General features: G+C 54.4%; 1 protein-coding gene across 8 annotated transcripts in view; it reads left to right on the top strand.

The window, feature by feature from the left end:
- Positions 1–13981, top strand: part of MLPH (melanophilin) — a 65340-nt gene extending 51359 nt beyond the window's left edge. For 6 of the 8 annotated variants that reach the window (XM_054478243.2, XM_054478241.2, XM_054478242.2 and 3 more), the window contains 7 exons: positions 1433–1618; positions 1887–2042; positions 3663–3755; positions 6967–7044; positions 9075–9132; positions 12315–12415; positions 13549–13981. In XM_054478243.2, the coding sequence (XP_054334218.1) occupies positions 1433–1618; positions 1887–2042; positions 3663–3755; positions 6967–7044; positions 9075–9132; positions 12315–12415; positions 13549–13575 (699 nt within the window). In that variant the 3' untranslated portion in view covers positions 13576–13981. Of the gene's footprint in view, positions 1–1432; positions 1619–1886; positions 2043–3662; positions 3756–6966; positions 7045–9074; positions 9133–11099; positions 11282–12314; positions 12416–13548 lie in introns of those variants that run through there. The other 2 variants (XR_008501086.2, XM_054478246.2) reach the window with 2 other exon arrangements.
- Positions 13982–14250: the final 269 nt, after the last annotated feature.

Raw genomic sequence — 14250 nt, forward strand, 5'->3', positions numbered from 1 at the left:
AGCTGGCAGAGGTGCCGGGGCCGCTGTGTGGCTGTCTAAGATCAAGTGTTGCAGCCCCTCCTAAGGTCCCAAGGAGGGAGCCGCTGCAGAAGACAGCCTGGCCGAGACAGGCAAGGCAGGGGCGGGTGAGGGAGCAGAGGCTGGAGCTGGACGTAGTGGCAGAGTCAGACAGAACCGAGCCTCCCAGGCCATGGTCCAGGCTCTGCCTTTTACTATGGGAGGGGTGGGGAGGCTTGAGCAGAAGACAGCTGGCTGAGGGCACAGGGGTTGCTCTGGCCGTCCTCCTGAGAACAGGTTGTGGAGGTGGGAGTGAGGCAGCAGAGCCGGCTGGGAGAAGGCAGTGGTCGAACCAGAGAGCAGCGAAGGTGGTGCAAGGCAGACCGATCCCGGGGGCCTCGCGTAGGTAGAGCCAACAGGAATGGATATTTGGGATGAGAGAGAAAGAGGGGTCATGATGTCTGCAAGGTTCTTGGCCTAAGCAAGCTTTAAAGGGTGGAGCTGCCTTTAAAAAGTGTGAGTTTTAAAGTGTGAGTGACACTTTAAATCTCATCACCTACCTTAGCACCATGTTGGCTGTAAGAGGCAATTGGAATAATTTTGTGTTTTTATCACATAGCTCTGTTACCTTCTCGGAGCTGGCACCTAAAGCCCTTCATGAAAGGCTGGCGTCCACAACAGGCAAAGCCTGCCCTTAACCTCCCTGCCTCCTGCCCACAGACAAGGCGGCCAGTGGAACTAGACCCTTTAAGGACTTTACATAGATTATTGAACTGAGTTCTTATGATAACTTGTAGGTTGGATACTGCTATCACCACCATTTTAAAGCTGAGGGAACTGAGATGCAGGGGGGTTGAGTGACCTGCCAAAGGTCACACGGCTGATGGGGAGCCACAAGTGAACTCGAAGTACAGTGGCTGGTTTTATGTGATCAGGAGCAGTGTGCCACAGAGGAGTGTCCCACAGCAGCTGCTAAATGAATCCTTAGCCAGAGCATGGGAAGAGCCCAGCCCCTGAAGCTGGACCCGACCAAGGCTGTCTGTGTATTTCCCTGAGAGAGAGTGGGCAGAGATCCATGACTCCACACCCCTCTCTCCCCATCCCTAGAGTAAGGACATCAGCATGGAATAAACAAATGGCACCCTTAAATGAAAGGGATGAGAAGGGAGAAAAAAAAAAAAAAGGTGGGTCTTAGATAGCCAGGGATGGTGGTCAGCTTTCCCTGGGAACCCCCAGCCCTGCAGAGCCTGCTGCTGGAGTCTGGGACTGGGCCCCAGTGGGGCATGTTGGACAAGCTGGCATGCAGAAGGGAGGCAGCTGAGCTCAGCAGGAACCCCAGGTGTGCTGGGCCCAGGCCTATCTCCCAGAGCCAGCCCTAGAGCTCCACAGCTCCAGATGACTAGCCAAATCCAAATCCACTGGCCTGTTCTGTCAGGGTCTAGGTGCTGGAGTGCGCACGGAGGCTGATATAGAGGAGGAGACCCTGAGAAGGAAGCTGGAGGAGCTGACCAGCAACATCAGTGACCAGGGGACCTCGTCCGAGGAGGAGGAGGCCAAGGACCAAAAGGCAGAGCCCAACAGGGGCAAATCAGTTGGGGCTCTCCCCCAGGCAGACCCAGAGGTGAGACTACCCCCCAGGGGTCTCAGCAGGACCCTGCAGAGGTAGGGACAGGGATGGACAGCCCCAGCTGGCCGCCACCTTCCCCAAGGAGGCAGCACCCGCAGGAGCACACCAAGGACCTTTGATGGGGTCTGCAGCGGGTGGCCGGCTCCTGGCCAACCAGCTCCCAGGGTTCAGAGAGGAGAGCAACATCATGGTGAGTCCCCATCTGGGTGAGACCCCACACTCCCTCCTACTGCTGGTCAGCCTCCGTCCTTCTCTTTCCTAGGTGGGCACAGCTGCCCATCAAACCAACAGACAGGAAAAGAGCCCTCAGGGCCCTGGGGACCCCGTCCAGCACAACAGGACCACAGATGAGGAGCTGTCGGAGCTGGAGGACAGAGTGGCAATGACGGCCTCAGAAGTCCAGCAGGCAGAGAGCGAGGTAGCCCAGAAGGCACAGGGGAGGGAGCACTGGGTTCCGCAAACACAGATGGTGACCACACCCAGGCATTGAACATCTGCCAGCTCTAACATCTGCCAGCTCACACCAGGCCCTCCCCATTGGCCCAGCATGCACGGCTCTGAAGACCAGGAATGAACCTGGGGGTTTCTGGGGGACTCACCTGGTTCGCCACCCCCTAAGCCCTCCACCCCTTCCCTTTTTCCTGTTCAACTTGGTGGGGGACAGGCAGGGTTTCCACCAAGAAAAAGGTGCTGAACACACAATCCCTGACCCAGGATGGGGGCCTAGAAGCAGGCCTGGAATTTAGGACAGCCGCAGACCTCAGCACTGGACTCTGTCCCGAGGGCCATCTGTGAGTCTGAGTTGTGGCTGCAGAGCTTGAATCTGGGTGAGGAACCCACCAATACTGCACAAAGGTCAAAGGGCAGAGCCAAAGAATTCAGGCCTCCCAGGGACAGCTGAGGTGACTTAGGCACTGCTCTGTCCTCCCTGGAGACCTACAGAGAGGAGAGGGTCTGCCTCTCAGACTGTGGGGACAGCCAGCCCCCACAGCCCTCCTCCACTTCCCTTCTCATCAGCAGGTGCCTGTCACTCCCTGAGGACGAAGGGCACATCCCCTAGAGCTGTTCAAGGGGAGCGAGTCAGGCTCTGGACTTTCCCTTCATGTATTCCTTCTTGCTTTGCAAATAAGCTTTAAATGCCTGGAATGCAGCCCACATTGTGTAGGTCATGGAAGATCTGGAAGATCTGGCGCAAATGTCTTAGAGGAAGCCCCTGCCTTCCTGGAGCTTGTTTTTAGTGGAAGGAGATAAACAGCAAACAAACAAGATCATTTGGGTTCTTGAAAAGTGTGATTAAGACAATCAGTGAAGACGAGTTCCTAGAGTGCTTAGGGCAGGGCGATTGAGATAAGGCAGTCAGGAGGGATACTAGGAATGTAAGCCAGCCTGGCAAATCCAGGGGGCAGGAGTCCGGGTGGAGGGAGCAGCCTGTGCCAAGGCCCTGGGGTGGCAGTGAGCTTCGTGCATGCAGGGATTAGCCATGAAACCCTGACACCAGGTCAGAGTGATGAGCAGAGAGTGTGAGGAGAGTGGACAGCAAAGGCCCTGGGGGCCACTGGAAGGATCTGAGTAGGGGGTGATGGGGCCTGCTTCTAATTTCCAGAAGCTGCCCCCGGCTGCTGTGGGAGGAGGGACCTAAGAGGGGAGGGGTGGAAGGGGGGCCAGGCAAGGATGATGCCAGTGGGGGTGGCCGACTGCTAGGTGAAGAGTAGCCACTACTGTCCTTGCCAGTCACGGTCCCTCCTCCAGCCCCTCATGGGAGCCAGACTCCCTGAGACTCCAAAAAATGCACGCGTCCTGCGTTCCTCCTGCCTGGGGTGACCCACAAGGAACATGCCCCCTTCTCAACAACCATGGAAGATAAATGCCAAGGGGACCACCAAGACGGGCATGGGGCTGGGATGCCAATCTTAAGGGAAAACACAAGTAAAATTAGCTCCAGGAGTGAGCTGGGGGCAGCTGCTCTTTCTGTCTGTGACTTTGAGGCGGGACCTCGAGCGTCTGTCTGACGGGCCTTCTGTCTGCTGTCCTCTCGCAGGTTTCAGACATCGAATCCAGGATTGCAGCCCTGAGGGCCGCAGGGCTCACGGTGAAGCCCTCGGGAAAGCCCCGGAGGAAGTCAAACCTCCCGGTGAGTGGGGGGACAGTGGTGAGTGGGGAGCACAGTGGTGAGTGGGGGGACAGTGGTGAGTGGAGGACAGTGGTGAGTGGGGGACAGTGGTGAGTGGGGGGACAGTGGTGAGTGGGGACAGTGGTGAGTGGGGATAGTGGTGAGTTGGGGGGACAGTGGTGAGTGGGGGGGACAGTGGTGAGTGGGGACAGTGATGAGTGGGGACAGTGGTGAGTGGGGAGGACAGTGGTGAGTGGGGGAGACAGTGGTGAGTGGGGACAGTGGTCAGTGGGGACAGTGGTGAGTGGGAGGGACAGTGGTGAGTGGGGGACAGTGGTGAGTGGGAGGGACAGTGGTGAGTGGGGGAGACAGTGGTGAGTGGGGACAGTGGTGAGTGGGGGGACAGTGGTGAGTGGGGGGGGACAGTGGTGAGTGGGAGGGACAGTGGTGAGTAGGGGGACAGTGGTGAGTGGGGGGACAGTGGTGAGTGGGGAAGACAGTGGTGAGTGGGGACAGTGGTGAGTGGGGACAGTGGTGAGTGGGGGGGGACAGTGGTGAGTGGGGGGACAGTGGTGAGTGGGGAAGACAGTGGTGAGTGGGGACAGTGGTGAGTGGGGGGACAGTGGTGAGTAGGGGGGGACAGTGGTGAGTGGGGGGACAGTGGTGAGTGGGGACAGTGGTGAGTGTGGGGACAGTGGTGAGTGGGGGGACAGTGGTGAGTGGGGGAGACAGTGGTGAGTGGGGGGACAGTGGTGAGTGGGGGGGACAGTGGTGAGTGGGGGGACAGTGGTGAGTGGGGGGACAGTGGTGAGTGGGGGGACAGTGGTGAGTGAGGGGGGACAGTGGTGAGTGTGGGGACAGTGGTGAGTGGGGGGGACAGTGGTGAGTGGGAAGACAGTGGTGAGTGGGGGGACAGTGGTGAGTGGGCACAGTGGTGAGTGGGGACAGTGGTGAGTGGGGGGACAGTGGTGAGTGGGGGAGACAGTGGTGAGTGGGGGGACAGTGGTGAGTGGCACAGTGGTGAGTGGGAGGGACAGTGGTGAGTGGGGGAGACAGTGGTGAGTGGGGGGACAGTGGTGAGTGGGGGGACAGTGGTGAGTGGGCACAGTGGTGAGTGGGGAGACAGTGGTGAGTGGGGAGACAGTGGTGAGTGGGGGGACAGTGGTGAGTGGGGACAGTGGTGACTGGGGGGACAGTGGTGAGTGGGGGGACAGTGGTGAGTGGGGAGACAGTGGTGAGTGGGGGGACAGTGGTGAGTGGGCACAGTGGTGAGTGGGGAGACAGTGGTGAGTGGGGAGACAGTGGTGAGTGGGGGGACAGTGGTGAGTGGGGACAGTGGTGACTGGGGGGACAGTGGTGAGTGGGGGGACAGTGGTGAGTGGGGGGACAGTGGTGAGTGGGGGGCACAGTGGTGAGTGGGGGACAGTGGTGAGTAGGGGGACAGTGGTGAGTGGGGACAGTGGTGAGTGGAGGGACAGTGGTGAGTGGGGAGACAGTGGTGAGTGGGGGGACAGTGGTGAGTGGGGAGACAGTGGTGAGTGGGGGGACAGTGGTGAGTGGGGAGACAGTGGTGAGTGGGGGGACAGTGGTGAGTGGGGGGGACAGTGGTGAGTGGGGGGACAGTGGTGAGTGGGGACAGTGGTGAGTGGGGGGACAGTGGTGAGTGGGGACAGTGGTGAGTTGGGGGGACAGTGGTGAGTGGCACAGTGGTGAGTGGGAGGGACAGTGGTGAGTGGGGGGACAGTGGTGAGTGGGGGGACAGTGGTGAGTGGGGGACAGTGGTGAGTGGGGGGACAGTGGTGAGTGGGGGGACAGTGGTGAGTGGCACAGTGGTGAGTTGGGGGGACAGTGGTGAGCCGGGGCACAATGGTGAGTGAGGGGGACACAGCAGTCCAGTTGAGTTGGTGCCCCCCGAGGCCTCCCCACAGCACACATGCCACCGTGGGCCTGACAGCAGGATCCTGGGCCCCTCACCTCCCTTCCCGTGAACATCTGGCCTGAGTTTCCTCCTAGCCAGTTAGCCAACTGTGCCTTTGTTGGGGTTCATTTTGGTTTATTATTTGTTGTTTCTACCATAAAAAGGCTCTTTATGAGGGGACTCTGGGCCTCTGCTCTGAGGATCTGAAACACACACACACTCACAGTGTAAAATCCAAAAGGAGCCGCCTGAATCATGTTGCCTCACGTTGAAAGCCTTAGTCCGCTGCCACATGAGGATGGATGTGACTAGAACGGATAGCGCGGGAGGCTCACATCAGAGGAGCTGCTCACATCAGGCCAACATCCTCCTCTCCTGATCCCATTCGGGAATCTTCAGACAAAACCACCCTGATGAGGACATTTGGCAAAAGAATGAAAGATGTCCTTAGGAGAGTCCCAGATAGGGTCATGACGGAAAATACAGGATTCCCAGTTAGCTTTAAATTTCAGATCAACAACTAATAATCTAGTATAAGTATACCCCATGCAACATTTAGGACTTACACTAAAAAAATCAGCTGTTGATCTTGTGAACACAAAATATCTGAGACAGGTCTCAGTCAATTTAGGAAGTTTATTTTGCCGAAGTTAAGGACACACCCATGACACAGCCTCAGAAAGTCCTAAGACTTGTGCCCAAGGTGGTTAGGGGTACAGTTTGCTTTTATACTCTTAGGGGGACATGAGACGTCAATCAGTAGGTCTAAGATGTACCTTGGTTCAGTCCAGTAAGGTGGGACAACCCTTAAGTGGGGGCTTCCTGGTTGTAAGTAGATAAGAGACAAAAGGTTACATTCTTTTGAGTTCTTGATCAGCCTTCCACTGAACACACAATTTAGTCTGGCTCAGTGAGTCTGCGTTTTTACAGAAGCGATAGGGGAGAGGAAGCAATCAGCTATGCAGGTGAGCCTCAGAGGGATGACTTTGAATAGAATGGGAGGCAGGTTTGCCCTAAGCAGTTCCCAGCTTGACTTTTCCCTTTAGCTTGGTGATTGTGGAGTCCCAAGATTTGTTTTCTTTTCACAATCTGAAATTCAAAGTTCCCTGGGTATCCTGTATTTTAATTTGCACACTTTGGGCGCCCTAGTCCCAGAGTCCTGGAGCAGCATACTGGGGGTGGCTGTGCAGTCCCAGCATCCCCAACCCAGCGTGTATAGAGAGCATCCATCCTTACGTCCAGCTGACCCATGCCATGCTCCTCCATGTGGCTGGAGGTTCAACAATAACATAAAGTCTCTTCTTTGTCCTCCAGATATTTCTCCCTCGAGTGGCTGGCAAACTTGGCAAGAGACCAGAGGACCCAAATGCAGACCCTTCAAGTGAGGCCAAGGTATGTGTTACTCCATCCAAGCCCCAGACACCCGACGAAGGTGGAAGACTGCACCCCTTTCCAGCAGTGTGGCAAGTCCACGGGGTGGCGGAGCTGCAATGTCCAAACAGCAGCCCACACAGCAATGCCCACACAGCTGCCACAGCACCGTGGCAACTCTTGTGAGTTGGCTTCCTCCGTGGCACACACCTGAGCTGGGTTTGTGTAGATGCATTTGTTGAAAATCCAAGAAAGCCCAGTGGGTGAGTGGGAAAGTGAGACGGGAAAGGAAGGAGGCAAGCATCTGACATGAAGCAAACCCACCCAGGCTGACTGTGGCTCAGTCCTCCTGGGGGCTCTGGAGACCACGCAGCTCACACCCCAGAGTTAATTCTGCATAGGAGCAAGGCTGCCGGCACTTATCCCTTCCACACCCGTCAGTCCTGAGTAAGGGCCACGCCCTGGGCCACACACATTCCCAGGCACTTCTGCCCTTCCCTGAACAGGCACAGCGGACCCGTGGCCTGGGGACTTCCTCCATCTGGGAGACATAGGCGCTGGCTGCCAGAGGTGAAAACACTCAGGAGCCAGTGTGCTCGAAAATGGCACAGGGACTCGGGAGGTGTGAGTGGGACCCACAGATGCAATGCACAGAGGGCAGAGCCAGCCTGGGAGGGAGGAGCTCCCTGCGTTTAGGTGGAGTGGTTAGGAGTAGGATGAGGGGTGCCATGGCCAGCGCCCCAGGAGGAATGGGCTTTAGCTTCAGGCCCTACCTGCAGCCCAGCACCACGGGGAGCCTCGAGGAACATCTAGCCACTCCTTCCAACCCTGGCAGCTCCTCACCATGACACGCGGTGTTTTCAAAAGTCCATCTTTCCACTTGATGTTCACAGCACCCAGCGGGTAGGCAGCGCTAATAATATTAACCCTGTTGTACTGATGAACAAACCAGCCAGCTCAGGGCAGTGGGTGAGCTTGATCAAGATCACAGACAGGGAGTGACAGCGGGGTCTCAGCCCAGGCCATGCCTGACACCCACACTCTTCTCTGGTGGGGGCGCTTCTACCTTTGTCCCCGGAAGCCCAGCCTGACAGCTTCTGCAGCGCCTCTGGGAGCCGCCCACAAACCCAGCCAGGCAAAATCCCAGGGTGCCAGACACCAGGAGAAATTTCTAGGGGAATTAGGCCATTTGGCTGTCTCTTCACTTCCCTGAAAAGCCAAACAGAGAATGGATTTCTTATCACACCGTAGCAAGGTAACCAATTGGAAAAGAGACAGGAGGAGAGGTGTGAGGACCAACAGTCACGGGGACCTGGGAATCGTATTAGCCACAAGTGATCTTCCAGTATCCATGTAAAGAGAGCTACAGGCCCATTTTACAGAGGAGGAGACCGAGGTTCAGGGAGGGTAAGAAGTGAATTAGCCGGGCGCAGTGGCTCGCACCTGTAATCCCAGCACTTTGGGAGGCCGAGGTGAGCAGATCACGAGATCAGGAGATCGAGACCATTCTGGCTAACACAGTGAAACCCCGTCTCTACTAAAAATACAAAAAACAAAATTAGCTGGGCGTGGTGGCGGGCACCTGTAGGCCCAGCTACTCGGGAGACTGAGGCGAGAGAATGGCGTGAACCCAGGAGGCAGAGCTTGCAGTGAGCCGCGATCGCACCACTGCACTCCAGCCTGGGTGACAGAGCGAGACTCCGTCTCAGAAAAAAAAAGAAGTGAATTAATTGTCCGTGTCACACAGTGGAAAGGGGGTAGTGCTGGGATTTGAACCGGACCTGCAGGGCAGAAACTTGTACTCTTTCTGCCATACCACCCAAATGTGGCAGCTTCCCCAAAGCTGAGCATCTCTTATTTCAGGCAGTTCATGCTTAATTTATTGAAAAATGTCCATTCTAATGTTGCTAAAAGTTCAAATATTGCTAGAGAGCAGAAAACAGTGGGCCTGGTTAGTTAGAAGCTGGAAGAACAATAAGAAATCCAAAATTAGTTGACAATTCCTAAACATCACAATTTGATGAAGCCTGGAGACACTCTGTTTCTTCCAGGCAACGGCTGTGCCCTATCTTCTGAGAAGAAAGTTCAGTAATTCCCTGAAAAGTCAAGGTAAGAGCCCTCTCCTCCCCGCACCCTCATGGGCCTGGGAAATGAGCTTCGGGGAGAAAAATGACCAGTCGCAGCTCTGTGTGTTTCTTCATAATCTGTGGGACATATCTCATGTCCTGACTCCCAAAAAACATTCCCAGTGCCGCTCAGGCCACCCTCAGGACCCAGCGAGTTGGTGTTCCGGACAGCTGGAACTTGCTGCTTTAAGCGTGCAAAGGGGGCCCTGGTGGCAGCGGTGATGGTGGTGGTGTTTCCATGTTTTTCTACATAAATTATTCTAACATGGTACACAGTTCCTGGCCTTCTAGAAAGTATGGCTCATCATTTAGTCTTCCTTGAAGGCTTGGTGGTGACCAAGACATTAGCTTTGTCCTGGACGAATGAGATGTGAGGCCTCCCCAGCACATGGCCGGGCTCTCGGGGTATCTGTGTGCTCATCTCATTCACTCACCTTGTGACCCAACCACTGGTCACCAGAGGCTGGCAGCTCCTCTCCCCATTCAGAGTCCCGTCCCTCTGCTGTCGAGCTGTTTCAGGCCCCCAAGCATTGTTGGATTGATCTCCTGTTGTCCCTGTTTTCTGAGCTTTGTCCTCGCACACACCATCATTCAAACTCAGCCACAGCTGCAGTCCTAGCAGATAGTGTGTGTCCCTCCTCTGCTCGCAAGTAGTCCTTGGCTCCCAACTGCCTGCAGAATGAAGTGGGATTTCTTAGCATAGCCCTGCAGACTTTGGCCATTTGTCACACACTGGAGCCAGCCTGCCCCCTACTACACCCACCCAAGGATGCACTTCCTTCCCGTGTGTAGGACAACACACAGCGGATGCTGGTTTCAGAGCGCACCAAGCAGGCACCTGCCTCCACGCCTGGGTGCGCCCCCTCCCTGCCCATCTCTGTCCTGTGAAGTCCTCCAGGGCCAAGTATGAAGCCTCTCCCCTGGGGCTCTCCACCGCCTCCCTGCAACACCTGGCGCATCGATCCCTCTTTCCAGCCAGCTCACTCCTTGGTCAGTCAGCCACCCCACCTCCATGCCAGCTCGCTCTTTGCACGCCCTGAGCTCCCAGCACACATTCTGGTCAATCCTGAGACAGAGCTGGTGCCCAGGGCCATTTGGGGCTAATCCCAGATTCAGGGTCACCAGCCAGGAGGACAGATTTGCCAGAGATGACCCGCTAAGGAGCTGCCAGCAGGGGCTCCTGGAGAGCCATGTGCTGTCTCTGAGGGGAGTTTCCAGCACATCTCGTGGGCTGAAATCCAGGTGGAGATTCTTGTTTTGTTTTGTTTTGTTTTGTTTTGTTTTGTTGAGACAGGGTCTCACTCTGTCGCCCAGGCTGGAGTGTAATGGCATGATCTCAGCTCACTGCGACCTCCGCCTCCCCAGTTCAAGTGATTCTCCTGCCTCTGCCTCCTGAGTAGCTGGAATTACAGGTGCCCGCCACCACGCTTGGCTAATTGTGTATTTTTAGTAGAGACGGGGTTTCACCATGTTGGCCAGGCTGGTCTTGAACTCCTGACATCAAGTGATCCACCCGCCTTGGCCTCCCAAAGTGCTGGGATTCCAGGCATGAGCCACCGTGCCCGGCCAAGATATTCATGTTTGTAGCAGGAGGACAAGGGGCAATTCCTTGCGTCCTCTGTATGACTGATTTTGTGAAGAGTAGACTCTGTCATATCCAGGGACCTCACTCACGTCCAGTCCAAGGCCAGAATAGCTCACCCCCGGCCCCCTGAAGCTCACAGGAATTTTGGGGTCTGAACGGCAAAGTTGAGGCCTGACCCTTCACGTTTCTCCCTGCCATCATCACCAGCCTCCACCAAGGGTGGCCAAGGGTGCTTTTCACTGTCTACAGAGGCCAGCCCCGCACACTGGCAGGTCCTCTGGCCTCCGTCCCGGGGTCTGCGGGGCCTCATGCGACTTCACTGCTAAGGAGGCGTGATCCCTTGAGTTAGGTGGTTCCGTCCACAGAGGTTAGTCCTGGAGCAGGGATGGAGGGTCGGCAGGCCAGGCCAGATGACCCTGCAAAGAGAACAGCACAACAGGAGCACGCCTCCGGGAGGCAGAGCTTGCAGTGAGCCACTGCAGGAGCATGCTGCAGAGAGAAGAACAGCACAACAGGAGCCAACTCCCAAAAAAGGAAAAGGACAAAGGTCTGGCTTGTAGCATGTGCCAGGTTCTGTGGTGTGAATGCTCCCACCCTGTCTGATCGCAAGCTCCTAGCTGATGTCACCAATGGTGTGAATGCTCCCACCCTGTCTGATCGCAAGCTCCTAGCTGGTGTCACCGAGCATGGGGGCAGGAAGACACGCACACAGTCAGCTCTCAGGAGCCCTGACAACTGGCTCCAGTCAGGCAGGCCACAGAAGACATGCAAAAGTGAAGAAGGGTGGGTGCCTGCACCAGCCACTTGAACACCAACACTCAACTAGAATGTGAGGCCAGATGCCCCCAGCTACACAGCCACGGCCCCAGGAGGGGCCCCCCTGCTGAGGGTCAGAGTCTGAGACCCCTTGGGCTGTTGCTGTGTCTCACAAAGGAAAGGCAAGGAAGCCAGGCATGGTGGCTCACACCTATAATTCCAGCATTTCGGGAGGCCGAGGCGGGCGGATCACTTGAGGTCAGGAGTTCAAGACCAGCCTGGCCAACATGGTGAAACCCCATCTCTACTAAAAAATACAAAAATTAGCCAGGCATGGTGGTGCGTACCTGTAGTCCCAGCTACTTGGGAGGCTGAGGCAGGAGAATCACTTGAACCCCAGAGGCGGAGGTTGCAGTAAGCCAAGATTGCACCACAGCACTCCAGCCTGGGTGACAGAGCAAGACTTTGTCTCAAAAAAGAGAGAACAAAAAAGAAAAGAAAGGCAAGGAAATGCAGAGACCGCACACCAGTGCAGTGCGATGGGCCTTTCTGCTACTTCATTCGTGTGAGGATTTCTGGGGCCACAGTGAGGTAGAACGTTGATGCCTGCTCCAAAGCAAAGGAGGAAGAAGTTGGCAAAACTGTTGATTTGCATGACAGCTGAAATGTAAATGCTTTGTTAAAAATATGTGATGTGGAAGCTTCTTAAAGGGGGATATGTCCATTTTTATTCTACCTTTTAAATTTCTGAGGAAGCCAAGGCACTTGTTGGGGCTAAGTATGTGATTGATAAAGCACCATCTCTCTTCCTGTTTTCCCCAAAGGCAAAGAGGATGATTCTTTTGATCGGAAATCAGTGTACCGAGGCTCGCTGACACAGAGAAACCCCAATGCGAGGAAAGGAATGGCCAGCCACACCTTCGCGGTAAAGTTTTCTCTCATTCTCTGAGGAGTTTTTAAAATTCAGTGACCCGTCAGATTTATGTATTAATATTAAGTCTTCAGAGCAAGGAAAATGGAGATAAACAAAAGAAAGATTCAGACCTGAGATTCAAAGCAAAAAGTAAAGTAAAATCTTTGCCAACGAGAGCTTGAAAATCTAAATACTTTGAAATTAGAATAATATCTTCTTGTGTTTTAGAGCTTTAAATTTTCAAATACCTGCTGTCCACACACCCTATTGGATGAGGACCTGTGTCACTGACCCAAATTTATAGCTGAGAAAACAGAGGCAGAGAGAGGTTAAGTAAAAAACCCCAAGGGAATTCACCTAATATTGTGAAGAAAGCAAAGCCAGGGTTTGACTAACTTGTCCATGTGTGTATGTGTGTGGCTGCGTTCACTCCTGTGTGCGTTTGTGTGTACTGTGTGCATGCCTGTATGTTTGTGCACACCCATGTGTATGTACCTACATACACACCCAAGTGTGTGTGTTACCACAACGAAAGCACAGATTTATTGAAAAGAAGGTGCACTCCACAGAGTGGGAGTGGGCTAGAGCCAGTGGCTCAGGAGCCTGGTTACAGCATTTTCTGGAGTTTAAGTGCCCTCCAGAGATTTCCCATTGGTTACTTGGTTACATCCTATGCAAATGAAGGAGTGGCCCCGACCAGCGTTATCGGTCACAGGAGGCACCCAATCAGAGGCTGAAGGGAAGTTACAAAGTTACACATGAAGACTTGGCCATGACCAGTCTGATTGGTTGCAGAAGGGGACCAATCCGAGGTACTTTCCATTTTCATCTGAGATGCAGTGGAAAGGGGGCGTAGCAAAGGGAGTAGCTGCTGAAACTTTTGTTCCTCAGGCGTGGAGAGGTGGGGTTTTCATTTTGATTCAGTTCTAGGAAGTCAGCACGAATTGGCCTTAGTTTCCCTGCCTCCAGATCCTATTCTCTTGCCTCACGTACATGTGTGCACAAACGTATAATCTAAATTTGTGTCTACCGATGTGCACATCCATGTACACACCTGTGTATTTGTATGTGCATGCCCATATGTGTCTGTGTTACATGTCTGTATATTGTGTGCTTATATGTGCATGTGTGTTTGTACTTTACAGAAACCTGTGGTGGCCCACCAGCCCTAACAGGGGACAAGACAGAGAGACAGAGCAGCCCTGCACTCTTTTCCCTCCACCACAGCCATCCTGTCCCTCATTGGCTCTGCGCTTTCCACTGTACACAGTCACCATTCCAGTGAGAAACAAGAAGGAGCACCCTCCACATGGACTCCCACCTGCAAGTGGACAGCAACATTCAGTCCTGCACCGCTCACCTGGGTTTACTGATGACTCCTGGCTGCCCCACCAGCCTCTCTGATCTGTGAGAAACAGCTAAGCTGCTGTGACTTCCCTTTAGGACAATGTTGTGTAAACCTTTGAAGGACACACAGAAGACCTTTATACTGTGATCTTTTACCCCTTCCACTCTTGGCCTTCTTGTGTTGCTTTCATGAATGGAATGGAAAAAAAGATGACTCAGTTAAGGCACCAAGCATATGTGTATTCTTGATGGTCTATATCAGGGTGTGAGCAGATGTTTGTGTATTTTTTGTGGGTGTGATTGGAAATTAGGCATCCAGACAAGTGACTGAACTAACGATCTGCTGAATAATCAAGGAGGAATAGACACCGCAGTCCCCACCCTACATGCACCCGCTCTGCAAGTTCCCATGTGATCTGTAGACCAGGGGAAATTACCCTGAGGTCAAGGGCAGAGCCTGCACCTGACAGCAAGTGAGCATTTGATAGATGCTCAGATGC

This window comes from Pongo pygmaeus, chromosome 11 (assembly GCF_028885625.2).
Source record: "Pongo pygmaeus isolate AG05252 chromosome 11, NHGRI_mPonPyg2-v2.0_pri, whole genome shotgun sequence".
Taxonomy (NCBI): domain Eukaryota; kingdom Metazoa; phylum Chordata; class Mammalia; order Primates; family Hominidae; genus Pongo; species Pongo pygmaeus.